The sequence below is a fragment of the Azolla caroliniana genome, unplaced genomic scaffold (assembly GCF_043228905.1).
Source record: "Azolla caroliniana isolate FFs.n. ecotype wild unplaced genomic scaffold, voAzoCaro1.0.p SCAF_1, whole genome shotgun sequence".
Taxonomy (NCBI): Eukaryota; Viridiplantae; Streptophyta; class Polypodiopsida; order Salviniales; family Salviniaceae; genus Azolla; species Azolla caroliniana.
In genome coordinates this window covers 26,647,856-26,675,366 of record NW_028230436.1, presented here as the reverse complement: position 1 = coordinate 26,675,366, position 27,511 = coordinate 26,647,856, and the positions used below count along the sequence as shown (strand labels likewise).

Below are 27,511 nucleotides of genomic sequence, written 5' to 3'. Positions count from 1 at the left end.
GAAGAAGCAACAAGAGATTTTGAAGTTCTACTTCTTATTCATTCATTAGTAATTACTTCATTACTTCATAACTCGTATTCATTCATTGCTTCTTATAGAGAGAGCCCAAGAAGAAGAAGAAGAAGAAGAAGCAAGAAGCAAGAAGAGAGTTTGAAGTTCTTCTACTTCTTTTCTTCATTCATAATTTGTATGTATGTACTATGTATGTATGTATGTATGTATGTATGTATGTATGTGAAACTTTGAAGGAGAAGAGGAGGAGCAGGAGGAGCAGGACATGGCGACTGCTCTGCTCCCCACTCGCATGAGGTGCATCTACATCTTCAACAGGAATGGCGTCTGCCTCTACTACCATGCCTGGCATCGACCCCTCACCACGCTCTCCGCCCCTCAGGACCACAAGCTCATGTTCGGCCTCCTCTTCTCCCTCCGTTCCTTCACTCTCAAGATGGATCCCACCAGGTCTCTCTCTCTCTCTCTCCCCCCACCCCACTGTTTGTACTAGTTTCTCCCTGATCCTCCTTTTATACTTCCTTTTGCTTGTTTTCCATATCCCTGTCTGTGTATCTGTCTCTCTGGATGTCTACATGTGTATGTATATATGTGAAATTTTGAATAATATAATGCATTTGCTAAAGTAAAGGTGCGCCTATGCCTGCTTGGTATGTAGATGTATGTGTGTGTGTATCTGATCATATTTGCTTCTATGCATGTATTTGTCTGTCTGTTTCTGTGTGTATGTTATCTTGCCCATTCTTGATTGATTTGGAAATGTGCTTGTGCTATTAGCTCCTTCCATGTGCTTCTGCTGATGTGATGGATGCATAGATCACTGTTCTTTCACAATGCCTCTCATATGTACACAAGCCATTTCTTTCATGTTCTTTTGTCACTCTATAACTTTCATGTTTCCTTCTCCTTTCTTTCTTTCTTTCTTTCTTTCTTTCTTTCTTTCTTTTTGTGTCTTGTGCCATGCCTCTCTCTCTCTCTCTATCCCTCCCATTGTGTCACAACTCTAATTTGTGACCCTATTTGTTGCATTTTGTCCTTTCCTAATCCAAGTTATCAAATACCGATATGAAGTTTGAACTCTGAAAGACAATCTTCTGATTAGAAATCAAGTCACTGCTTAGGGTATAATGCATGGGTTCTAGTATCCTGTACTCTTTTGATGGTAAATTTACGTTCTTTGGCAAAACTCATTAAAACATTTATAGTAATGGTGACTATTGTTTGGTGATGCAATGCCCCAGTTCAGAGGAAGAAAAAATTTATCATGTGTGCGTTATAGTTAGTAGATATATACAATTCTTGCATTTTTTTGCCACATACATTAATACATTTGTCCACCTACTTGAGATCATAGATACATATATTTATAGGAATGTATATTGTTGATGCTAGAATCGACATGTTTAGCTTATCGGTTTTAGTTGTGAAATTTCAGCAACGATAAGGGCTATTTGGGTGTGCCGCAATTACCTGGTCAAGGTTGCTCCTTCTATGCCTTTTCAACCAACACATACAAGTTAAATCTTTTGGAAACTCCTTCAGGAATCAAGGTGTCCTGCATTTTCTTATAATACATATGTAAACACACATTGCTTTGGCATTTTGTTTGCATTATAATTTACGAGAAGCCATACATATCATCCATTTTTTCAACACAGATAGTGTTAGTTACTGATCCAGCTATGGGCGATCTTCGTGAGGCATTGCGGTATATTTATAGCAATATATATGTGGAATATGTAATAAAGAATCCTCTCTATACACCAGGAGAATCTTTCAGGTAAGTTTGCATATCTATATTTCTAGTCGAATTGCTTCATAAACTTATCCTTCAAGTTCACCTGTTATATCCATTTGTTAATAATACTATTTTGCGCAGATGTGAGCTTTTCAATGCCGCCCTCCATCAATATGTGAAAACCCTCAAGTAATGGAGGTTTATACCAAATGCAAGTACTAAATGTATTCATACCATCTCATTGTTATTGACAATGATCCAATTATGTGTTTGCATTACCAAAAATCAAATTAGATTTCTCCCTTTGAGATAATAGAAGCATCTCTAATTTCCTCTCTCAATATTTGAAAGTGATTGTAAACTGATTTAAATGGAGGTTAGTAACAAATACTTCAAATAAATCGGTTATGTATTATAATTGAAATGAAGCTAGTATAGTCGTTACAATGTAGGGATGAAAATAAGCTGACATGTTTGAATCTTGTTAAACCATCATAAATTAGTTTTTCCAAAGGATCGGTTTGAACCCTCTGGACATCATTACCTTTCATATTTAAGCTCTATTTAGTGGCATGCCAGGTTTTTACTGGCCCATGTACTTGGATTCAAATCACACTATGTGCACTATACTGCTTGCCAAGGTCAAATGTAGGCCTTGAACTAATTATCTCTTTCTCCCTTGCTCTCTATCTATGTATCCCAACCTCTCATCGTCTATAAAATTATCATGATTGATTCTTTTATGACAATGTTATGGGAGCAATGCTAACTACATGGTGAAATAGGGCGGAAGGAGGTGTACAAGTAGGTTGTCGAAAATATGTCAGACTTCAAGAAATTGTTTAATATGGTGTATCATGAGCATATGTAGGGATCTATGAAGAACTTCTGCTTGCAATTTCTTGCATCTATGAGTTAATGTGTTTGTCTACATCTATGAGCTAATGTGTTTGATATTTTTTCACTAGTGCTGTACTAAGCAAGGTTGCCACTATCACCAACCCTCTGTGGTTTAATCATGAATGGATTAAAATAAACAGTTGATTAGTTTGTAAAAACAATAAAACGCTGAAGAAATAACAATCCAATGTTTGCTTATCATGCTTTTGTTATATGTATATATGTAGATAATGAATGCTTTTGAAGTATGGAAACTTGTAAATCAAGTGTTTGGGGCTCTAAAGGCTCTTGCTTGTGAATGAACAAAACAAAAGATAAACCAAGCATTGTGTATGATAGTGGTAGAAAGCTTAAATGCCTTGGGCTTGAGGTTCCCTCCTATCATAGATAGAATGACGTGCTAATAATGCTTGGAGGTAAAGAGGGCTTACTATGGGTTTGAGAACATAAGCAATGGAGGATAAACCAAATCTTGATACATATTTCTTTGATACTTCAGTGGCACCATCACTTACCTACAGAGTTGAGGTATGAAGCTATCACATGCTTTAGTTCATTTGGAAATGCTTGAAAATACTCAAAAGTGTTCTCATGAAGTGTCTTGAAGAGGAGATACAAGCAACATACATGGTCCTACCTGTTAAGATTGGAACACTAAACCTGTAGAGATAATGGGATTAAATTGGAAACAGTTAAAAAAAGGAAACATTGACATAAATAAATGCTTCAGAATATGGAATGCTTTAAACGCTTTAGGATGTGTAACATCAAAATATCACAGCTTGGAAAAGATGTCAAACCTCACATTTCAAACAAATTTACTTTTTATCAAATTACAAAGGCAATCTTCTTTGAACATGAAAACCGCACTCATCAATATAATGCTAGAGCCAACCTCTTTGTCCACCCAAAGGATGAGCTATAACATTATATTGCCGAGGTAGCTTTCAGCTTGCTAGAGGGGCAGACAAGTGTTCTCAGCTTGTTAAGAATGGTTTTATCTGGTGCCATACAAGTCGGCAAAGTGATGAGCGCCCCAAGAATGGCTTCCTCTTTTGCATCATACAAGTGGCATCACAAAAGAACAAAAAATATAGTCATTACAAGAGTTATCTAAACATGTATAGCACATGTGGCCTACTGGATATTAGCATACATGTTTGACAACATAGCATACGAGCCCCCTTTACTAGAATTCAATTCAAAGACATGTTCGGCTACACATTGCCCTCTGACAACATCTATTCGATACCGGCATGCCCCAAGCAATGCCATCCAAAGCACCCTAGAAGGTTGACATGGCATCACATCAATAAAAGCTTGCGCATTAGCAAGATTCCCAGCTCTACCAAGAAGATCAATTATGGAGCAAAAATGATCTAGTCCAGGTTGTCTTGTGCGCATTTCCATCATTTTACCAAAACACATCACACCTTCATCCAAGGATCCTGATCGACTACAAGAGGATAAAAGATTTACAAAAATGGCATCGTCCATATAGAATATGTCATTAACAGTGAATTGATCGACGATTTCAAGAGCTTTACAGGGCTTTCCATGTTGAGCATATGCTGAAATCAGCGCAGTTCGAGATACTAGATTGTGTTTAGAAATTCCATGAAAGGCCATTTTGGCACCTTCTAAGTCTCCGCATTTACCATACATGCTCACAAGGGAAGCCATGAACACAATATCAGACATCATGTAACTAGTGGCGGTTCGTGCGTGGATTCGTTTACCATTGAGCAAGGTGGCCTCATCACCGGTAGCATTGAGGATAGTAACAAATGAGGATTGATTCGGCATGGCCCCTTCTTGTTGCATCTGGTAGAAGAGTTGAAGGGTTTTCAAACCACACCCATGTTCATTACATGCTATCATCATAGTGTTCCATGACGAAACACCGAAAGCCAACACATCATCAAACACTTGTGGTATGTCATCTCTATTTTGGCATTGAAGGTAGAGACTCATATAAACACTGCTCTGTGGTTCATATCCAGCTGCAAGAAGGTGGGTGTACAAACGCTTGCCTTGTGATAAATCCACAACTTGGCCACACGCATCAATCACACGTAGAAACACCATCTTATCCGGCATTATTCCCACTTGTAGCATCTCAGAAAAGGATTGGATTGCTTGTTTCCCTTGCTCATAGCAAGTTTGTAACCCAATGAAAGTCATCCAAGAAACCAAATTTTTATTAGGTAATTCATTGAACATAATAGATGCATCATCAAGATTACCACAATTTCCATACATTTGCATAATGGCAGTCCCAACCTCTATGTTGGACGTGATTCCCATGGCTACTAAGCAAGCATGTGCTCTTTTACCGTTAACCATGGTTGATTCGTCCACACACGCTTCGAGAATGACCATATATGTGACTCGGTCTGGAAGTGTCACTTCTTGCTTCATTCTCTCAAAAAGTGCAAGACATTTGTGGCTTTGTCCATTCCGACTATATCCTTGGAGCATCGAAGTCCATGAGATTATGCTGGGATCAAGTATATCATAGAACGCAAGGTGAGCATCATGAAGCTTTCCAAACACCGAATACATGTTGATTATAGCATTTCCAAGAATGACATGTGTATGCATACCTTGTGGCAGAACCCGGGCATGAACTTGTTCGCTGATGCGACGACATTTTCTGAGACAGGTGTCCAAGTCCAGATGGTGTCCGGACAAGATATTTACAAAGCTCACGTTATCTGGCAAAGCCCCTTTCTCTTGCATTTGCTGTAAAACAAAGATGGCCATATCTCCTTGCTTATTGTGCTTGGCATGGATAGCCATCATAACATTCCATGCCATTACATTTGGCTCATCGATACCATCAAAAGCTTGAATGGCATCATCAAGCCTACCACATTTACCGTACATATTCACAAGCGCAGTTCCTACGGCCACGTCAGAGACAAACCCATTACAAACGACAAGGCCATGGATTCTTTGGCCATTTGAAGGGTCTCGAATACCTCCAAAAGTCGTCAAAATACTCACAAATGTGAACATATCGGGGATAGAGGCTTCTTGCCATAGCTGATTCCACAGGTAGAAAGCTTCATTGTAATGTCCACCTTGGACATAGGCTCTGATGATAGCTTTCCATGCACGCTTTGGGCGGGGAGACATGTCATCGAAGAGAAGGCGGGCACCATGGATATTGCCACATTTGCCATATATCTCAATGAGGAGGCTGTGGAGGGAGGGGTCATTGTGTATTCCATGTTTCTTGATGTGGGTCATGATTAGGTCTCCATGGGGGAGGTCTTTTCTGCCTTTCAATGAACCAAGAAGAACAGCAAAGTGTCCCTGTCTCAAGGCTTCCTCTGTACCCTCTGCAATTGGTTTGGTGTGAAGGAAACAGAACTGCTGGCTTTTGAGAAGCCATGGTTTGCAAGAAGGAAGCCATGGTGGGTGAAGAAGGCTTGTGTAAGCCCAACTTCTCAACATCTGTCATTATGCAAGTGTGGGTTTTTAAGAGTGTTTTGTTTGTTGGGTGTTTTTCCTAAGTGTAATATTCTATTAGATGGAGAGGAGGGCCTTCAAAGGTGTCCGGAAGGCCGGCCACAAGGTGCCCGTTTCTAGTTTTGTCCCGCATCCATCAAGCACACTCTGTTAGGGGCCCATGTAGATCACTTGCTCCCCAAGGCTCATTATATGGGGTTGTCCTGGGTCAATTCACCTGCCTGCCCACACTCTTGCTTCCTGCATATTCCTTCCCCATTGCTACATAGTTTTCCCCGACTCGTCGAAGAGGTTTTGTCCCATGCGATTTTGTCTAAAAATATGTCACCTCGTGTCTCAGGTGATCGTTTTTGGACTTCTTTGTATCCTTACCCTGTTTTCGTACCATCCCACCATGATCATCAATGATCGTGAAGTAGGATTATCCTCCCCAACAACGTTTTTCAACCTTTCTATGTGGACAATCCATAGACCAACTCAAGAGGAGACATTGCTTTGTTCTCAGCCCCTTGTAGAGAAGACTTCTCAAGTTGCTTAATACATCATATGCAAGCCACACACTTCTTGGATATTTTTGCATGTCTTGAGTAATATTCTACAATATTGAGACAACTTGAAGTGCACAAAAAAAAAAAGCAAATCCTTGGATGTGCTCATACGTTCCTTTGAAGCCAATACAATCAAATAAAAGAGATGTCCCAATCAATGTAGTTACTTGTCTTGTGTTGTTTTGGATTTCTGCACCTAATCTATAGAATCCTACTTCATCACCACCATCCATTTGCCACAGATGATATATTATATGAGATCTAAGAAACTCAATGGCACATGTGTTAAACACTTTTTTGTACTCAATTTAGTCATCACATACACATATTTGTGTTCCTTGATCAAACATCCCAAGCCATTCCCCATGGTTATGAACACACAATCAATATTCCTTAGGTTTGGAACCATTACACATTGGCTCAATCTACGTTCCCTACCCTTTGGCAATCCTTTATGGGCATGCAAACCCAATAACCAATGCCCTTTGTACCACGCCTCAAGTCTTCTTGCTTCAACCAAACACACAAAAACCTACCACGTTTATCACTTTTGACTTTTTCATCTCTAGCCAGGTCCTTGTCTTACACACTTATATCACTATTTATTGAAAGTATTCATCTATTTTCTCTAAGCTCCCTACCCACTTAGTAGGAAATGCAATGTCCGGAATTCTTCATCTAGAAGTAACAATGAAAAGTTCTCGAAGGAAAGAAAGAGATTTTGTATTTGAGTAGTCAATACCATGACCAAACCATCAAACTTCAAGGCAATGCACAAATACACATTTGGGCCTAATTCGTTGTTCAACGTTATTGACCAACTGTGATCATCTCGTGCCAAGGATGCGTTATATGAATTGTCGTGAAGCTCACACTTCACAAGGTAAACTTTGTGGAATCTCAACACCATGGCTAGACTTAGCAATAAGGGGCTCACTAGAGAAAATGGCATGTGAAACAACCATTCAAAGATTGAGTTGTGGCCTTTCATATATTTGAGCCATATTTATAAATTCAAGAAAATATTGGTCTAAAAGTAAGAGACTATCATGATTTAATATAGGGTTACTTATTAAAGGCCATATGTGTAATTTTATGAAAGTAAGAACAATTGGCCTAAAATTGAACATGAACAAAGAATTTTCTAAAACTTCTCAAAACTTCTAAGTTTCACTAGAAGTATCTTAACCACCCTAATGTAGGTATGAAGTAGCCTATAAAAGCCGGTCAAGGAGGGAGGTGAAATCAAGGAAACGAAGAATGACGACAAGAATCAAGAAGATAACGATCCGAGAGAGTAATGGCAAGAAATGCCAATGACAAGGAAAACAAAAGAATGTGACAAAGAAGCTAGATAAAAGGAATAGCCTTTCACACGAGTTTCCGTTTGTCAAGCAACGATCGAAAGTTCGGATATCTCTCCCTACACATATATAAGAGGTGTAAGTTAAATAGCCTTACATTCTCAAAAGAATGATAGTGCTATAGTAAGTCATGTAAATTTATTTATTCAAGTAATAAATGTATTCAGTTTTCACGTCATCCTCTATAACATATATTCTACATTATGCTATTTCCCCAAACCATCTTGTTTACTTCTACATTTGCTCCTAAAATAAAATCCTGATGATTCACTAGGAGGACCAAGACCTACATTTGTCATGTCATCTCTATCATCCATCCTTTCCATGGAGAACTTATTCTCAAGGTTTTTTATCCTAATCTAGTTTTTGCATGTATTATTGGTTCTACATAATTCTTTAAGAATTATGGAGGTGTTAAATGACACCAAATACTTTTTTTATCATCGTGATTGCATACATCCCAAACCCTCCATTTGAATGAATGGAGGGTTTGGGATGTATGGAATCACACAATGATAAAAAAAAGGATTTGGTGTTTCATAGTGTTTTCCCTCACTCTATCTTTGCTTGATGATCATGACTTAACATTTTAACCCACCATTCATCCACTTCCACTTTCTAGTTGCTTTATTTAATAACCACATGAAATAGTAAGACACTTTAACCCACCATTGTGCCTTCCTCATTGGTTGCTTAACCTTATAAACTAGTAAAACATAATCTATTAACATTTAGGCCTAAACTCAAAAGTACATAATATATGTGAATATCCATGCTTGATCCACGATTCAATGAGAGGCTACCAAATATATCATAGTCTATCCAATGAAAGCCATGAATTAGCACATTAACCTTCGACTTGAAAATATTATCAGTAATTCTCTCCTATGCCAACAACTTACTCTTCATGAAGTATGGCAACAAAAGTTCATTACCTAGAACAAGCTCACTCTTTAATTTTTTTTAAATTGATTTCTAATCAATTTAAAAAATAAATACAAGTAATTGCACCACAACCAAACCCTCAAACAACTACAACCAATCCCACAAACAACTAGCCTTCAAGTTGCATCTCATAATGAGTAAGAATCAATATCTTAACTTGACTATTGACACAACAAACATCGTAGCCTTTAACGCACAATTATTTACAATGAAATTTTTATTCATTTTTGTGACCACAAACAAACGTGAAAATCAGATAATCCCTCTTCCAAAACATTAATTGATGGCTCATCAACCTTTTACTTCTAGTCATGGTACTCTCTATATACATATTAGTAGACATGTTTTAGATTGGGGAGGCTATATGGGGAATGCCTTAATTTCCCCCCTAAAAGAGCACAAAGATAAACTTGACTCTCAATGTTATCATGTTGGCCCTCGAGCTAATAAGATCAAAGTTACTTTTAAGCTTTATATGACTCACTCAATGTTGACCTTCCAAGGCCTTGAAGATGTCAGTTCTTGTGACCATACCTACGAAGAAGTAAAAAGGTCATTAAGATCCTAAAAAAGTTGCTTGCACATGAAAGAAGAACCAAGCCATGAATCTATCTAAACTTGATGAATATGTAAGTGCATTTAGAAAAGATTCGTAGTAACCTATGACTTGATTTACTTCATTTACAATTGGAATACGATGTATCTTATTCTTCAGCATCACAATGGCAGCATCTGTGAAATAGACAGATTTCAATACAACATAGTGCATCAAAATCTTCCAATAGCCTCTTATTGCAATCTAAAGAAACAATCGTCGTACAATTTAGCTTTTAAATTAAGAAAACCAAATATTGTCTAGAACATAAGGGTAGAAACGGAAATGGGTTCCTTTTCAAGGTGTTTTTGAGGGTTCAAATATATTACTCATGAGTGGAGCTTCAAAAATTATAAATTCTTTTAGTGGCAATGCTAACAATGAAGGAATAAAATCCTCCCAGATAAATGTTAACTAAAATTTAACATGAAACTCACCATTTACTGTTTTCTCAGCAGACATTGTGATTGCAGGCGAGCTCATGACCTCCCGAACTGTGGATTGTAGCTACAAAAAGGCTCGCATCTTTTGAAACCATGATTAAAAGAAATAGGCAAGACAAATATATTTTTCAATGAAGTACACGATAAGCCAATATGTACTCCCTTTGAGATGCAATGTTGAAGCACTCCTTCACATACACATACTCATACCCCCTTCAAGGATATGTTTTTAAGGCCAAAAAAACAAAGAGCTTTTTTCAAATGATTCAAGAATTTTGTGACACATTTTAAGAATTTTCAAATCCAAAGGGAGACAAGCATGATGAGCACTATGAAAAACTGTCAAACCCAGCCAAATGAAACATCTCATATGAAGACAATGAAAACTAACAAAGCTCCATTGTGACACATCAATGGACAACATGACATTCAACAAGTAGAATCGAAATAATGTCTTACATTAGATCGCCAGAGAATCTAATATTGCCTTACATTACATCATTGGGCAATGTGCAATGGTTAGATTCGAAATATGATCTATTCTTGAGGTTTTGGATCTCAATATATATTGACGTCATGGGGATATTCTCTTCACATCTTAAAGTTTCTAGTGTGAGCATAAAACTTTCCACAGATCTTCCTCATTAGATCTCCTCATTACTAAAGCGCTCATAGCCCCCTAGCCCATAGGAGGAGAAACTTTAAACCACAAAAAGCAAATATTTTCCAACAATATATTAAGTTAACGGTAAGTTAGCATACCCCCTTTGATGCCTTGACTCGATCCCGTTTCGACACAACCCCGATGCATTTCGACTTTTCATCGATGACGGGCAATCCTGAAACGTCCAAGAAGCAATAATCAACTTCTTCCAGTAGTTGGTCGGGTGTCGCAGTGTACCTGATTTGAGACATAACATCGGCAAGATATGTATGGGGTTGGATCTGCAACAATGTAAGTCGTCGATCATTGGGTGATACATACACACATTCATTCAAACATTCATACATACACACATTCGTACATACATGCGTACCTACCTACCTACATATATTACATACATACATTACATACTAATACAATACATACACATAGCACAATACATCACAACATGACACATACATTACATACAATACATAACATGACACGTACATAACACCATGGATCATGAAACATACATAAGACAAGGCATATCGCGACACATACAACATGGCACGCATATAAGATGAGACAATTGGGACATCCCCACGACACGTAGAAACATGATCATGTGCCGAAAGAACATTATTTGGGGTACATGCAACATGGTTTTCATTCTCTTACATTGTAGAGATCCTCCCATTAATAATCCTTACAAGGCCAATAATGTATCCATGAAAATCAGCAATTGATGGTCAGAGACATGTTATTGTGTACCTCTTCTTTGAAGATGGTGGGCTCCAAGTGTTTGCATAGATCTTCGTAGTTGAGGATTGCAGAGAAGTTGTCTGCCAGATATGGCTCCGTCGAAGTCAGAATCTTCTCATTCTCCTCGCTGTTGCTTACGCCCGATTCCACCGAAAGCCTCTCATAGTCGTCCTGGCTGGACCTAGCCCTTGCCACGAAACAGACCAAAGCAGAAGAATGATTAGAAGGAGAAGAAGAAGAAGAAGAAATCCGGCTAGAGCTCCAAGTAGTTGTGGTAGTAGGAGCACTTGAGAAGATAGGTACTCTGCTGTAACATGTTAGTATGTAGGGATTTGTATGATTGGCATATGGGTTAATTAGAGAGATTTGGGTGCTGATTAAGGGAGTTGCGTAATGATTTGCGCGATTAGAAGACACGTCTAGTGGTAGTGCGAGTCGCAGAGTAAGACTAGCCATAATACTAACACGAACAACTCTGAGATATGCCTGTTTTTCTTTCTTACTTACTTACTTACATACTTTACTTTCCTTCCTTGAACCCTAAATCTCACCGCTTTGATGATGATGATGATGATGATTGATATGATCAATTTTGATTCTTATAACAGGAGAGCATCCTCATAGATCATCATACACGATTGATGATGATGCATAATGATGCATGTGGGGTGATTATAGGAATGACAAAACATTGATGATTTATGAATCATGATTATATGTTCACTTCATTTTGCAGTAGACAATTTTACATTACCAAATCTGGTCTTCATTTGCAGTAGGCAAGATTCACATTACCAAATCTAGACCCGCCTCCATCCATTTTGATGTGATCCGATGCATAGTAATCCTCTCGGGTAAGTACCTTGGAATATTTTGGACATTGTTCTTATCATCAGTACTATGTGATGATCCGATCGATTGGCCGCGGTCATCGTTAGTACATATAGCCAACGTATGTGAATCCATCGGTACATGTTGCTCTCCCGGTCTTCCATGATCGTATATCTAGTCCTTACTGTAGGAACAAAACTCGCCTTCAGCTTTCTCTCAAATGCTAACAAACCCAAAGCATTTTTAGGGGACCCCTTCGTCCTTCCGACCAATACGCTATTAGATATCGTAATGTGAATATATGCAAATGGGGACAAATATACATACGTTAAGCACGTTTACATTCACACTAGAGAGAGAAATGGGGAAAACGCAATTGGTACTCTCGCCTTCTTATGGTATAAACATCACAATTGGGGACAAATCAATACATTAAGCACGTCTACATTCACACGAGAGAAACAGGGAAAGTGCAATTGGTACCCATGATTGATGAAATTCTCTCTCTCTCTCAATCAATCAATCATGATATATGTTGATGAGTCTAAAGGCCATCCTAGGATTTGAACCCATGGCCAAGACACACATATTCATAAAGATGAATGAACCGATGATTAATTGCATATTATATTGGTCTATGTGTCTATATGTATACACACACATATAATATAAATATATATTATACACACACACACATATATAATATGTATGTATATCTATATACACATATATACATGTATATCATATATGTATATGTATATGTATATTTTTTATATGTATATGTATATGTATATGTATGTATGTATGTATACGCAATATAGAGATATGAAAAGATATTGACCCTCATCCCCTCCCCCACCCCCCCAAAAAAAACAAACAAGAGGAAAAACAAACAAACCAACCCATCCAATCAATCAATCAATCCGCCCATCCAATTTCATCAGGTGGCCATCATGATCTCATCACGGATCATAACTCTGTCTCTTCTTATTACCAATTTCGCCGTTTTCATGACTGTTTTGTCGCTGGCAGGATGGACCGCCCACATGTCCATCGACGAATTCAATTTCAACTTAGGTATTAAATCAGAATTCTATCATCATACATTGCCATTTAATGATCTTCATATTTCATCTCATTCCATTCCAAATTCTTGGATTCATAAACAAATGGATGGATGGGATCAAGTATTGAAATCCATTGCGGTCCATGGTTCCAATTGGAACTCAAGAGAACGCCGAAGTTGGAATAATTAAGGAATTTAATTGATCTGGATAGCAGAAATTGAGAGTTGGATTGGTTGATTTTGTCGATTATGAGTGGGGCATGATGTTTATGAGGTATTGAATTTTGTGGGATTTGTGGGCGTGATATGTTGTTGTAGTGAGTTCGAATGCGGCGGTGACATTCTATATGATGGAGTTTGCTCTGGTGGCAGCTGCAGTGGGGCTTGCATCCACACTCTTCGGCTTCAATGCCTTCATATGGAATGGCGGCTCCAAAGGCGCTTTCGGCTCCGCCATCGCAGTTGCAGCCATAGCTTGGGTGCTCGCCCTAGAAAGCCTTGGGTAAAATGTTGAATCTATCCATCCTATCACTATGTATGTATGTATGTATGTATGTATCGTTTGTATCATATGTATCATTGTATGTATGTATGTATCGTTTGTATCATATGTATCATTGTATGTATGTATGTATGTATGTATGTATGTATGTATCGTTTGTATCATATGCATCATTGTATGTATGTATGTATCATGATTCATATGTGGGTAGGTATGCATGCATGCATGTATGTATGCATGCATGTATGTATGTATGTATGTATGTATGTATGTATGTATGTATGTATGTATGTATGTATGTATGTATGTATGTGTGTGTGTGTGTGTGTGTGTATGTATCTATGGACCGTTTGTATGTATGTATCGTATGTATGTATTGTATGTACCGTTTGTATGTATGTATTGTATTGTATGTACCGTTTGTATGTATGTACCGTTTGTATGTATGTATTGTATTGTATGTACCGTTAGTATGTATGTATCGTATGTACGTATTGTATGTATGTACTGTCTAACTGTATGTATGTATTGTCTGTGTGAAACAACATAAAATGATCAATGAAACATTTAGACGTGGCCCCCAGGGTTGCTTGTGGCTTTGTATTATTTTGTTTAGGGAAAAGTACCAGGATACCCCTGGAAGTTCATCTATTTACCAGAATGCCCCTGGAAGTTCCAAATTTACCAAACTACCCCTATGTCCAAAAAATTACACTTTATAAAGTAATTATACACTCAAATTTACAAGCCCTATTTACCAAAGATAGAAGAAATGGACCCGAACTAGCCCTATTTACCAAAGATTTGACTGTATAATTACTTTATAAAGGGTAATTTTTTGGACATAGGGGTAGTTTGGTAAATTTGGAACTTCCAGGGGCATTCTGGTAAATAGACGAACTTCCAGGAGTATCCTGGTACTTTTCCCTTTTCTTTATAAACTTGCTCCATTGTCAATAAAGAAGCATACTACATATCGTGCATCTCTTGAAGAGAGGAGGCTTATTGTTGTTGCCGATAGGAGCAGCTCGATGAAACTTGTGCGTTACATGATTGTTGATTGACAACATCTCATGCCAATTGAGCCAACTCCTTGTTTCCTCGAGCTCCTGCTTGGAGAAAAATGTACCGTAGATAAGGTCCCCTTTGGCTACTCCTCTATGTGCTACATTTGTTTTCGTTTGCAAGATCATGACTCCTATGGAAGGTAGATTGGTTGTCAACCTCTATTTCAATTGCATGGGATGTAAATATGTGGCTCAAAAAGCTCCTTTCTTGACTCAATGTCCTTCACTTTGATCAAATACTTGGCACACTTCCATTAAGACCTCTAGTTTGATTGGTCTTGAATTTCCCCTAGGCAATCTATGCCCTTTACATAGTGGCATCACATTGTAGAAACAAAATATTCGCACCTTGAGGTTGATGCCTTCCAAATGAAGGGAGACATAAATACCCCCAAAGATGCTTTCAAATGACTCATCTCTATCAACAACCATCTATTGCTTGGTGGTAGCTGAACTATCTAGATTTCAACCGGCATTCTGTGCATCTTCCTCAATTGTTGCTCTAGACATGGGTGCCACAATATTCAAAAAACTCACAATTTTGTAGTGTGCCAAGAATCTTTGGTGTACCTCTTCGTTGCTTGGTTCTCCCTACCATAAATTGTGTCTTCCACAATTTCATTCATAGAGAATTTCCTTTATATCAATATTCCATGACATGAGGCTTGTCAAAATCCTAGTCTCTAGATGAAGAATACCACATTACCAATACTTTTTTAACTAATAGATCATGTGACAGCCATTAACATGCCAAGAGAAAAACTTCTCATTAACACTTTATTGAACTAATAAGTGGTGCATAAAATGTAGGGATGGAATGTCAAAGCAACATTATTAACTTTAGGGCGAACAATTCAAAGCTTTATGCTCAATTGTTAAGAACTAGATCTTTTTTAACATCTTGCACATATGTTTTACAGATTAAGCTCGAAGGAAATACAAGTTGTTGAGTATCGATCTCCAAATATAGTAAGATCATATTTTTAAGCACTATGTCATTTGTGTGTGTGTGTGTGTGTGTGTGTGTATGTAAAGATTTTGTCTTGACTATTTGGACAAATAGAAAGAAGGGACATGAACAAACTCACGTGATTTAATCCCTTGCAGAAAGCTTTGGAAGCACTAACCATCGTTATGACTGGCACACAATCCCTCTATATTATAAGCCTTGTACTAGGGAGACAAAGTTGACATTGGACAACTTCAGAGACGAACGCTATTGGTAAATACATTCGTTTCACATTGTGAAACTCATACAAAGGACAATATGTTGATATATTCTCTAGGACATTTTCTACTTATACTTTTAGTCATCATTTATTTCTAACATCAACTTTGAATCCATCCACTTCGGACAATGGTGATTAATTAAGTAAAAATTCCACTTTATATTTATAAATAGTACCTCAAAAATATCCTTGAAGGATTCAAACATACAACAATACATGCCAAAAAGTGATTTCCCCCTTTAATTAAGAGTATTACTTACTTACTCTTTCACACTGCAACAAGGTCAATGCATCGAGTTTCCATACTTACATAATACACCAAAGTAATATCAATGCATCGAGTACCAAAGTAATAGAGCCTTGCGGCATAGTATGACAAAACCAGTTCAACTATGTTCCTAATATTCAAAAGATGAGGCAATTGGGATACCCTCTCCTCTCTACACACTTTTCATACTCAGGAAAGGTCAAGATTATCATGCTATTCAAATCACAAACAGTTAAAAGTGTTATATATCTGATCTAGAAAGAGGATTTCTACTTTACTTTTGTGAAACTAAAAACCTCAAGGTCTTCTTTATGCACAGCTTGGCATATTTTACATACCATAAGGTTACACATATAGCAAACTCTGCAAATAACACATAAGGTTACACATATAAGGTTACACATATAGCAAACTCTGCAAATAACATCTTCTTGGGTACAAATCTAGCAAACTAAAATCATCCTGTTTGCAGATTTTTAAGCTAAATTTTGATGCTACATTTTATCTTTCTACATGGCAAATTAAAATCTTCATTCATTCAAGATCAACTTGAAGCCTTTCTCCCATGCTAACAATATCCTATAACTCCATTAAACGTTGAATAAGATCAATGGAATAAGAACACGCTGCCACATTATCTTTCTATTTTCAAAGGCTAGGCTAGCTGTTCACTGCTACCAGATGTGATGTAGTTAAATGAAAATACAAATTTTTGAAAGCAACCTTTGCAAAAAAATTAAAGATTCACAAAAATAACATTGATCAATATTGCAATATAATTTTGTTTACAATATCGTTCCAATATGTTTTCCCTTAAAACACAACAGCACACTCACCAAGACCAGGCCAACCATTTATTCAAATTTGTAAAAACATTTTGTATTTATGTTTTCATTTCTTTAGGAAAATACATGTCCCGTATAGTTCAAAATAATGAAACAAAACTCGTATGCCACATTATTCCGCAGCATTGATACATATATATACGTATATATAATGTATCATTTGCAGAAAGTTGAGAGAAAAATAAAGAAAAACATGATATTTGCAACTGGGCAAACACGAATATGAGAGTTAGACATCAAGAAGCAACCTTTTTGGATCCTCAACAACATCCTTGACACGACGAAGGAAAAAAACAGCTTCTCTTCCATCAATAAGTCTATGATCGTATGTGAGTGCAATAAACATCATTGGCCTAGCAACTATTGTGTCCTTTATAACCATTGGCCTCTTTTGGATTGTATGCATGCCCAGAATCGCAGACTGCATAGAATCAAACCACAAAAGAGATGTGTTTTGAACAAAAATTTATTAGCTAAGCATGCATGGAATCAATAGGGAAAACACCAAAACACCGATAAACTTATTGAGCATAACCCTAACTTGCTTCATATTTACCAAAATACCCTTAACTTCACAAAAATGACCCTTAAACACCTCTCCTACAAGTTTTGGAAGGACAGATGGCCCTCAGGAAATCTTTGGAAACTTAGGGGTTTACTCATAAATAAACAAGATTTTTCTCCTGCATATTGACTATAAAATCAGTTGATAATCAAACATTTATTTACCTGTGGAGGATTGATGATTGGCGTACTTAAAAGGCTGCCATAAACACCACCATTGGAGATGGTAAAAGTTCCTCCAGCCATTTCGTCGATGGATATCAATCCATTGTTGGCTTTCACAGCTAAACTGTTTATTGTTTTCTCTACCTCTGCAAAATTCATCGTATCTGCACCACGAATTACCGGTACCACGAGCCCCTAAATCACATTTGAATAATGCATCCGAAAACTTAATGAATCATCAGATGCACGTCACAACATAATGATTCATCCATGTATGTTAAAATATACGGAACTTTCCAAATGTACATTAAGACAAAATGACTAATCCAACATACACAAAAATAATGAATGATGCATGATAAAACATACAAGCGCTCAAGTGCATGATAAAACATAATAAATGATCCAATGTAATTATGAACGGTTAAATTGTCATTGCCTACCTTCTGTGTTCCCACGGCGATACTTATATCAACATAATCTCTGTATATAATATCATCACCATCAATAACAGCATTTACAACAGGTTGTTCTTGCAATGCACTCACTGCAGCCTGTTACAATTTGACAAAACCAAGAATACGTCAAATATTGACACACCCAGTCTTAGATGCAAAAGTTGAAACTTCATATTGTTGATCAATAAGGAAAATATTACTGGAGTGTTTACTGTTCTTTAAATGTCACAAAATATTCATACACAACCTTTCTTTTTCTTACCTTCACAAAGCAAGACATGAAACCTAGTTTAACTCCATGCTTCTCTTCGAACTTGTCTTTATATTGTGTTCGTAGATCAATCAAGTTTGTCCTGTGAGATGATAAAAAATCATTAAGGAAGCAGAAAAAAATGCATATTTGTATGCTTTCAATCACGATGCTATTCATTTAACCATGTGCTCATATCGGATACATTATTATCAGAAAGTTGACTAGAGGCAGACATTATGCATTTTCATCTAAAGCATATTTTAAGACACAAAACAACAAAAAAAAACCATGTACATGTCTATTTCATTGAATGTGGTCAACAAAGCAAAGGTATTTTGTGAGTCTTTCAGTCGAGTGGCAACACGTTTCCGCAATCGTGTCATAGGAACCTGGCAGCATTCAGAGCATACCAAACTGAAAGTTACAACATGAACTTACAACCTCCAAAACACATTTCAAGAAAACATGGAACTATAGGTACTAACCCGGCGTTCCTTGTCTTTCGGTGGAAGTTTAGGCTCTGTAGCTTGAGTCAATGGTCTTGCAGCAGGAGGAGAAGGTGTAGGCTTTGGTGGAGGAGGAGCACTCACAACTTGAGGTTCATCCTTTTCCTTTGTTTCTACCGTTGCTTCGGCAGGTGTACTTCTAGTCTGGACTTCGGCAGATTTCGCTTGGGCTGCACCTTTTGCAACACTTGCAACAACAGTCCCAGGAGTTACTGTATCCCCTTCCTTTACCGCCAACTGGATATTCTCAGGACTGTGAGTGGGTTATACTTCCCAATAAACAATATTAAGGTAGAGAAAAAGCGTAATTCCTGCTTCCCGTGTTGTTGCCAATGAAGGGAGAGGAGAAGGCATAAACTAAAAACATAACACTAGCATATAGAAACTTGAAACTAAGTTATTACCTTTTCAATGATACCACTCTCAGTGCTTCGTACATCAATTGTCACCTACATGTAGCAATAAGTTAGCGTCAATAGAATATTTAAGTATACTTTTGCTATGAAACCGAGAAAGAGATATACCTTGTCGGTCTCAATTTGTGCTATAACGTCATCCACTTCCACTCGATCACCTTCCTCTGTATTATTCAACAAAACCATGTTACTCTGGTATACACCTTAGCGTCCCATGTTGAGAAATAGTCCTCATGGATAAATACACAAATTTACAGGAACTCAGGTTGCATAAAACTAATAAAGAATACATAAACAAAGAGACTACTTGCGTTTTAGGAAGCTTGCAATGGTTCCATCCCTGACCGATTCACCCATATGTGGAACAGTTATTTCAATTATTTCACCTGTGAATGATGGGTTTTAGTCATTACAGTGTCTCAATCTGATTTTAAAAATTATACAAAAATATGACCACAAACCTGGAGTAGAAGACATGAATCTAAGTGATCCTTGTAACAAGTGATCCATTCTATTAAGATGAGAAAATATTCTGCAAAAATAAACCCCAAGAAACCCTTTTCACCCCATTCTTACATAAATTACTTGTCTAAATGATCATCAACAAAAACAGCTAGAGAATACGCACTTGATCCTGTTCATCCTCAACAAGTCATTCGAATGAATATCTGCGGACAACCATATTTTAGGCCTTAAAAGTTTGCAATAATAATAATGAAACATCTATTTTTTGCATGGGTATTAACATAATACCAGCAGCTGTGAAGAAGTGAAAACTTCTGATATTCCGCAATTGTGGGATAAACAAGTCTTGCTGCATGCACCAGAAAAATAAAATCTCTCTCTAGTAACTCTCTCTTTAGGATAGTTACCTCAAGGAGATATTTCTCTCTATATATAGGATATTTCTTTATGTTATAGACCTATACATTATAGGCTGCCTCAAATTATTCTGAAGAAGAGAAATTTGCCAAAATGAAGTTTTTCACCTTTTCATTGTACTCTTGAATTCATTTGCATGAGAAATTCATTATAGAAGACAAAATTCTGCACTCCAGTTTAGCAACACTTTGACAAAAGGAAATATGGCGAATGACACCCTCAGCCACTTGACTAAAGGAAAGATGGTGAAGAAACTACTCGCATATGGACAAAGATTATATCACAAACATAATACTGATGCACAATCTTTACCAAACCAATTACTTCTATTGTCTAAAGGGAAGGAATAGAGTGATGGAAATCTAATATACTGACAACAGAAACTTTATACATAATTCAAATCCAGTAAATAAAAAATGCTGATAGGAAATATTATCTTCCTCTAGAAATATGTACAATTTCAATACATATGCTTAGTCGCAGATTTTGAAGATCCCAATTATCATAAAATAGTTCAAAATAACTATTTTTATTACGTGAGATCAGATTAAGGTAGTTAGGGTTCTTCTCTTTCAATCAAAATAGAATCAAGGGTCTGTCAAACGATTCTTACAAGGATCCACAGAGTTTCTTACAAGCATCAAGAGATAATGGATATTCTTACAAAATTTACAGAGACTCTAACATGAGTCAAACAGAGATTCATACACGCATTAAAAGACTACTAATTGGCAACTTCTGCAGATCAAAAGAGAAAATATCAACAGATTCTAAAAATTATGAAAAGAGATTCTAACCGAGGGATAACAGAGACTCGTACAAGGATCAGAATACAATTAAACACACGACTTGTGCAGATCATGAATCAACCTCATCGCGAGAAGGAACTGGAAAGAATAGAGAGAGAGAGAGAGATGCGATCTAACCTTCGAGTTCCCGAAGCTTTCTATGGGATGGACGGAGGAGGATCCAGCAATGGAGATATCGGAAGAAGAAGAAGAAGAACGAGGTGCGTGCGTCGAGCGGAAGGGGAGCCTGCGAAATCGGGAGGAACGGAGCATAGAACGGAAGCACGCCATGGCCGGAACCCTAGAAAGGCACAGAAGCGGGGGCGGTGACGGAGATGGAGATGGAGATGGAGACAGAGGAAAAAAAGGAAATAATAGCAGAGGAAAAATGGAAGCCCTAGTAGCCGGAGCAACAATGTCGTCTTCCTTCTGAGTTCTCTCTCTGTCTCTCTCTCTGTCTGTCTCTGTGTGTGTGTGTGTGTGTGTGTGTGTGTTTCTCACGTGTGGGTCCAAGCGCACGTGCCAAATTCAAACCCAGGAATTCCATTCCAATTCACTCTCAAACACCCACCCATTTGAGAGAGAGAGAGAATGGGCCCATATGGATGTATAGCTTCAGTCTGTAAGGTTGCCCAATGGAGACCTGGAGCTCATGGGTTCACCCCTTACATTCCACAGTAGCACCTAGTGAATTAAGAGATATGTATGAAGTATATACATAATCGAGAGGTGAGAAATTTGGGTTTCGAACCAATCCCAATACATAATGGATTGTAGTGTAATAACTTACCAATATGGTAAGCTAATTACAATAAGAGAGAGAGAGAGAGAGAGAGAGAGAATGGAGGCACTTCAGCCAAAGGCTCTGCACGTCTATTGGAAACCTTAGTTAGGACTTTTGTAAAATCTATCTCCTTTTCACCCGTGTGAACATTCTAGTACTTCATGGAGATCATCACACACAATATGGCCCATGGCTCAATCGTGAAAAGGAGATTTGACCACTGTACAAGAAAGAAGACCACCAATGAATCTTGTCACAAAGTAACAATAGTTGCTTAACCATGAGAGAGGTTGCAGAGTTTTGTTTAAGTGATTAATGTTATCGCTAGTACCTTAGGAAGGACTGATGAGTGTTCCTCCCTTTGCTGCTAACAATATTAGGATAAATGATTACAGTCTAGGTTCACAACATGACCTTGGCAGTGACGCGTAACGTTGCCCAATATTACGACGTGCATTTACTATTCTACAAATTTTATTAGCATATCAACAAGTACATATACAAAAGCAAGACTCGCCCTACAAAATCACATACTACATATAACATGGAGAGGTGGGTGCATGAAAGAGGATTGTTTCCATGGCAACATAGAAGGATCATAATGCATACCCTATTCGATGATGGTTCTAAAGACAAGGATGAGATCATGTGCATTCAGGCTATACATGAAATGGTCGACAAACGAACAAGGTAAAAGGGAATGGATCCATATTGTCTAACGTTATGTTGGGTTGAACACTAACATTGCAACAAAGAAAAATAAAATCATGTCCCTTTCATAGTGTGTATGTCATCCTATACGGGTTCAAGAAGTGGGGCATCAATGACTATAGGGGTATGGTAAACAACAAGCTCCAATTTGATAAAGTCAAATGGGAAATTAGTGAAAAACAAACCAAACTACGCCATTACTAAAGAGTCATAAACTTAATGTGCTATGCCACTTATTAAACAATATCCAAACACACCCTACCCCACCTTTTCACATCCCCCCCAACAAATAGACAATATATCATCCTCCCAATAACTTATTGTCATGACAATTAGTTGTGTCTTCTCAAGTATTATATTGCCATGGAAAGGAGAGATTATAATCTTGGTTTAGTCGTTTGTTCATTTAGGGGTCAAAGAGGTGGGAGATGTAGTTGTCGTTCGATCTTAGAGATTTTTGGATTTTGTTGAAGTGTGAAGATTATTACACATTCCCCGGCCCCGCCCAATCATAGGTTATTTGGAAACAACTACTAAGTATAACATTGATATGAGGTCCTTTATTTATACAAATGACGAAGCAACCACGGTTTGATTGCCATATAGCAACATCAATCAAGGTTGAAGGGAGTATTAACGTGGTAGTTTTGCTTATTGGAGAAAGTAAAAAATCTTTCCTCCACGGAGTGTTCATATTGCCTATTGGCGATTCAACATGTACCACTTCCGCATAGTAGTGACAACACTCAATTGTACCATTTTAGTGTTTTTGGCACACATTTATTAATATAGTTGTGTGTTTTCGCGCGCACGAGAGAGAGAGATACAGAGAGCGGAAGGGGGGGATAAAACCGGAACGATACAAAGAAGATTAACATGGCCCCTGTGCAAGGATGACACGCACAACTAGAGAGAGAGAGAGAGAGAGAGAGAGAGAGTGTGTGTGTGTGTGTGTGTGTTTGAAAACTTTTCAAGATGTGTTATTTGAAAGGTAAATTATGGACAGTCATGAGTACAACGATGAGCACATTAGGCATTAGTTGAACTAAAAGAAGAATATCAACCAAGAGTTGAAGGTGCTGGCATAAAATCATTCAGTCTTGATTTTGAAGTTCAAACTTTCCCATTTAACTATAAATAAGAAGAGTATATAGTGTATTGTGTAACACAACCTCTCACAACTCTTCTCTCTAATCACATTGAAGTAATAATTTATACTTTGGTAGATGACTCCGTCGATTTCTAGATTTAAGGATATAACAAACGTTACAACGAGGCCTTCCCATGATTGACATGATTTGAGGGTATATAAGTAAACCCTCAAGTTTAAATAAACAACGATTCTTGAGAAGGATATGCTCACTAAAAAGGCCAACTTTTGCTCTTTAGTGAAACTTATGAATTAAACCAAATAAACTACATTCAAGGGATCAAGATTATATTAAAGCTATCATGAATAATAGATACAACAATTGGAAGAATATTTTCTTGTATGTGCGCAATCTTATGGGTCAAGGTTCTGATTTTAATGACAATGATTTCGAATTCCATAGTTGCAATTATTCATGTCATTGTTTTCGCTTTTGTGTCTTTTCCTTTAAAACTATTTTTTTTTTAGATTATGGGATGAATCACAATAGGTGTTGAAGTTCCAATGGCAACACAATGACAATGACACGAGGCATCACGTTTTCATTGTCATGTCCCAAGTGACATCGTGTATTACTGATTATTTATGACAACATAGAGAAATGTGGATAAATTTAATCCCATATATTATATCAACCAACGTTCCACTTGTCCCTCCTAGCCATCTTGGTAGTAGCTAACTATATGCCCCTAGCCTTCGTAGACTATAACGTTAGGACTAATGGACCACACCACATGACCATTTTCCCTTTCATTACATCTTTTATGCCCATATTATGCAATAATTATATGCAATAGATATTCATAAGTAAAGTTACCATAATTATTCCAATATAACAATTTAAAATCAAATGATGTAAGAAAACCAAGTAGGAACATTGGTGGTTTGGATGCTTCATAAATGACACAATGATGGTTATCAAGGGTGTTTCTCCTAACGAGTGCGCTTCTTATTTTCAAGTCCTAGACAACCATAGATTACAACCTTTATACCTTTGATTGCAGTTACCTACAACACTTGCGAACTTGCATTAGTTTGAGTGGTTGTTAAAACTGGAAAGAAATGGATGCTTGATCCTTATCTTTCAATTGCTCATATGTGTGATAGGTTGTGGTTGCACACAAAAGACCTTGTTGCAAGATTAACATGGGATATGGGGGGTTGGGTTTGGTCACATTCCTCGGGGGAACAAATCATAAAGGTTCCATTCTTTCAATACTCTCAATAAAACTTGGAAGATCATTACTGCTCTCTCGGAATGCAATGATACCAACAACTCAGAAACATTGGACCACCTGGGGGGGGGGGGGGGGGGGGGTCTCAACTTTGCATTTTAAAACCCACTTGAGATGGATTTGGTCATTTAAGGGGGCCAACTAAATTTATTCTCTTCATATGGCTATTAGCGGATACGACATTACCAGTTGGTCATTCATCGAAAGGGAATGTAATACCCAATCATTGGCAATGTGGCTTTTGCCATGAAGCTCAAGAGACTACCAAGCATGTCCTCTAGTTCCGTCCCTTGGCTCAACAAGTATGGAATAAAGTCCTTTCATTTATTTTTAACAATCAATGTCGACTGCTTATTTTCATGGGTATCAGCGATGTGGGGAGTGTTACATTCCAACTTGATGTTGTATGAGACAGGCGATGTTCAGGAGGCAATGATGGTACATAATAGAAGATTGATATTAGTTAGCCCCTTTCAGCAACCTCGAAAGCAGGTGTCATCTGTCAATGTTTGGAAAACAATGACTATGATAACGTTATGGGCATTATGGATATGTTGATGCAATCGACTTTATGATGCGGCAGATTAACGTCTCTTAGATGGCTTGCTTGAGATATGGTAGAACTTGTTGGTAATAGTTTGTGGCTAGTATGACAATATGCATGGTTCCCCAAAGATTGTGAATAAGAGAAGGAAGAAGCTTCTTCACTTATGGAAAATGTTGCCCCTGTTTATAGAGTCAACTCAAGGGCCTAAATGGCACTATTGACTTCCATGGACGCTTTCTTGAATATCAGTAAATCATGGCAGTGTGCAACAGAAAATTCTAACACCTTCTATAAAGTCCTATCTTTGGTCTTAGAATTACTATACATTATTGTACATAAAAAATTGTAAGCTAATCGAAAAAGAAGGAGAATTCAACGAGTTTGGTCATCTATTCCTATCATGTTGGATGTTGGCACTAATGTTAAGTGGACATAGCTAAGAACATGAGTTACAATGGAGGTGGTGGTTGTGGCATATAGGAATCGAGACGATTTTGCCGGTAATCTCTAAAATGGTTGATGCAGACAATGAAGCATATGTTTTAGTTTAGATAAGGATGAGTGATGATGTTGGCGGAGGTTGAAGCATATTTTCATGAGGAGGGGTAGAGAGTACACTCAACACGTTTGTGTTCACAAGTGGAAGGATCGCGCACAAATGGAAGGATAAGGAATAATTCATCTTATTTTGGGGCTTTTTTGGCCATTTCACAAAACACCTTGATACCAATATCACATGTTCTCAAAAACTTGATGAAAAAGCTAGAATTTTCACCATTTGGTAAATTTGAAAAATGCCAAATTTTGGCTAAATACAAGAAGTAACTTTGTGTATTTTTAAGGAGAAATTACAACTACTGGTATTTTAGATCCTAACGAAATCATAAGCGAAAGATTTCAAAACAACCAACTTTTTTATTTCATGCGATAAATTGTTGTCTAAATTTCTTATATATCGTTGCACAAAAAATACATTTAGGATTATTTGTATCACTATCATCATTCCTTTCATGAGAATCACTACTATAGCTAATATACAATTGTGGCTCTTCCTCCTCATTTTCAAATGTACCCGAATTTTAAAAAATAAAAAAATAAAAAAATAAAAAAATCGAACTTGACTTGATGAAAAAACCAAAAATTTCACCACAATTCAGTACAATGTACCTAGTTCATATTTAAAGTAATTTTTTAAAATTTGTTTAAAATTGTTTTGATTTAATTTAATTAATTTTAGATTATTATTTTTTTTAATTTGGAAAAAAAAACTTTAAACATGAATTCGATACATTATATTGACTTGTGATGAAAACTCTAGTTTTTTCATCACTTCAAAATAAAATAAAAAAACAAAAAGACCCAAAATAAATAGAAAAAAAAACCTTTAAACATGAACTCGATGTTCGTGTCGAAAAGCTGACTTTTCAACATGAATTCGATAAAATGTATCGAATTCATGTTTAAAGTTTTTTTTTTCCAAAATAAATAAATAAATAAAATCAAAAAAATTAAATTATTATTATTTAAACATGCCACCCACATGATCCTTATTTCTCCACGAGAAACATTAAAGAGGTTCCAAAACAAAGTGATGAGCCTTATTGGTACATATAGCAACAACACATTATATTAGATCATTGATTCTTAATACATTGAACAAATTTAAGTCATACATTATATGGCCATGTGACTTCAATATACATGAACTTATCCCTCAACTTGTGAGTCATCCATTTAATCAATTGGGCATTTCTAACATTCAATTCCAGTGGATACCCCTAATGCTAAAAAATAGAGCATTTTTCACTCACAAA

General features: G+C 37.1%; 5 protein-coding genes and 1 pseudogene across 5 annotated transcripts; 3 read left to right on the top strand and 3 right to left on the bottom strand.

Annotated features, from left to right (window-relative positions):
- Nucleotides 1-216: 216 nt before the first annotated feature.
- On the top strand, nt 217-2,085 carry LOC147869334 (SNARE-like superfamily protein). Its single transcript, XM_087328261.1, has 4 exons — nt 217-462; nt 1,448-1,562; nt 1,671-1,792; nt 1,892-2,085. Exons 1-4 carry the CDS (start codon nt 278-280, stop codon nt 1,941-1,943), a joined length of 474 nt encoding a protein of 157 aa, XP_087184387.1. The 5' UTR covers nt 217-277; the 3' UTR covers nt 1,944-2,085.
- Nucleotides 2,086-3,439: 1,354 nt separating this feature from the next.
- LOC147869333 (putative pentatricopeptide repeat-containing protein At3g01580) lies at nt 3,440-6,139 on the bottom strand. Its single transcript, XM_087328250.1, has one exon. It carries the CDS (start codon nt 6,110-6,112, stop codon nt 3,788-3,790), a length of 2,325 nt encoding a protein of 774 aa, XP_087184376.1. The 5' UTR covers nt 6,113-6,139; the 3' UTR covers nt 3,440-3,787.
- A 3,112-nt stretch (nt 6,140-9,251) lies between these two features.
- Nucleotides 9,252-12,396, bottom strand: LOC147869332 (uncharacterized). The gene is made up of 6 exons (XM_087324097.1): nt 12,293-12,396; nt 11,440-11,737; nt 10,785-10,967; nt 10,017-10,086; nt 9,645-9,716; nt 9,252-9,518 (listed from the first exon to the last, which is right to left on the bottom strand). Exons 1-6 carry the CDS (start codon nt 12,394-12,396, stop codon nt 9,469-9,471), a joined length of 777 nt encoding a protein of 258 aa, XP_087180223.1. The 3' UTR covers nt 9,252-9,468.
- Nucleotides 12,397-13,159: 763 nt separating this feature from the next.
- LOC147869331 (membrane protein PM19L-like) lies at nt 13,160-16,285 on the top strand. Its single transcript, XM_087337730.1, has 4 exons — nt 13,160-13,338; nt 13,646-13,829; nt 15,817-15,865; nt 16,004-16,285. Exons 1-4 carry the CDS (start codon nt 13,215-13,217, stop codon nt 16,085-16,087), a joined length of 441 nt encoding a protein of 146 aa, XP_087193856.1. The 5' UTR covers nt 13,160-13,214; the 3' UTR covers nt 16,088-16,285.
- Nucleotides 16,286-17,256: 971 nt separating this feature from the next.
- Nucleotides 17,257-21,630, bottom strand: LOC147869330 (dihydrolipoyllysine-residue succinyltransferase component of 2-oxoglutarate dehydrogenase complex 2, mitochondrial-like). The gene is made up of 13 exons (XM_087328241.1): nt 21,409-21,630; nt 20,354-20,414; nt 20,229-20,268; nt 20,062-20,132; nt 19,912-19,986; nt 19,709-19,764; nt 19,589-19,633; nt 19,164-19,421; nt 18,973-19,067; nt 18,688-18,778; nt 18,411-18,521; nt 17,968-18,162; nt 17,257-17,659 (listed from the first exon to the last, which is right to left on the bottom strand). Exons 1-13 carry the CDS (start codon nt 21,559-21,561, stop codon nt 17,468-17,470), a joined length of 1,443 nt encoding a protein of 480 aa, XP_087184367.1. The 5' UTR covers nt 21,562-21,630; the 3' UTR covers nt 17,257-17,467.
- A 1,978-nt stretch (nt 21,631-23,608) lies between these two features.
- LOC147869329 (U6 spliceosomal RNA) lies at nt 23,609-23,694 on the top strand (annotated as a pseudogene).
- Nucleotides 23,695-27,511: the final 3,817 nt, after the last annotated feature.

What these genes read in the sequence shown, in the direction of transcription:
- LOC147869334 (XM_087328261.1), top strand. Translation starts at nt 278, where the DNA reads ATGGCGACTGCTCTGCTCCCCACTCGCATGAGGTGCATCTACATCTTC. An exon ending in AAACTCCTTCAGGAATCAAG is followed by an intron (nt 1,563 to 1,670) that starts GTGTCCTGCATT and finishes TTTTCAACACAG; the next exon opens with ATAGTGTTAGTTACTGATCC. An exon ending in ACACCAGGAGAATCTTTCAG is followed by an intron (nt 1,793 to 1,891) that starts GTAAGTTTGCAT and finishes TATTTTGCGCAG; the next exon opens with ATGTGAGCTTTTCAATGCCG.
- LOC147869333 (XM_087328250.1), bottom strand. Translation starts at nt 6,112, where the DNA reads ATGTTGAGAAGTTGGGCTTACACAAGCCTTCTTCACCCACCATGGCTT.
- LOC147869332 (XM_087324097.1), bottom strand. Translation starts at nt 12,396, where the DNA reads ATGGATTCACATACGTTGGCTATATGTACTAACGATGACCGCGGCCAA. An exon ending in AATGTCCAAAATATTCCAAG is followed by an intron (nt 11,738 to 12,292) that starts GTACTTACCCGA and finishes AACATGTTACAG; the next exon opens with CAGAGTACCTATCTTCTCAA. An exon ending in TGCTGAGAAAACAGTAAATG is followed by an intron (nt 9,717 to 10,016) that starts GTGAGTTTCATG and finishes TCTATTTCACAG; the next exon opens with ATGCTGCCATTGTGATGCTG.
- LOC147869331 (XM_087337730.1), top strand. Translation starts at nt 13,215, where the DNA reads ATGATCTCATCACGGATCATAACTCTGTCTCTTCTTATTACCAATTTC. An exon ending in CGAATTCAATTTCAACTTAG is followed by an intron (nt 13,339 to 13,645) that starts GTATTAAATCAG and finishes ATGTTGTTGTAG; the next exon opens with TGAGTTCGAATGCGGCGGTG. An exon ending in AGTATCGATCTCCAAATATA is followed by an intron (nt 15,866 to 16,003) that starts GTAAGATCATAT and finishes AATCCCTTGCAG; the next exon opens with AAAGCTTTGGAAGCACTAAC.
- LOC147869330 (XM_087328241.1), bottom strand. Translation starts at nt 21,561, where the DNA reads ATGGCGTGCTTCCGTTCTATGCTCCGTTCCTCCCGATTTCGCAGGCTC. An exon ending in TCACTTCTTCACAGCTGCTG is followed by an intron (nt 20,269 to 20,353) that starts GTATTATGTTAA and finishes GGTTGTCCGCAG; the next exon opens with ATATTCATTCGAATGACTTG. An exon ending in ACATTCAATGAAATAGACAT is followed by an intron (nt 18,779 to 18,972) that starts GTACATGGTTTT and finishes ATCATCTCACAG; the next exon opens with GACAAACTTGATTGATCTAC.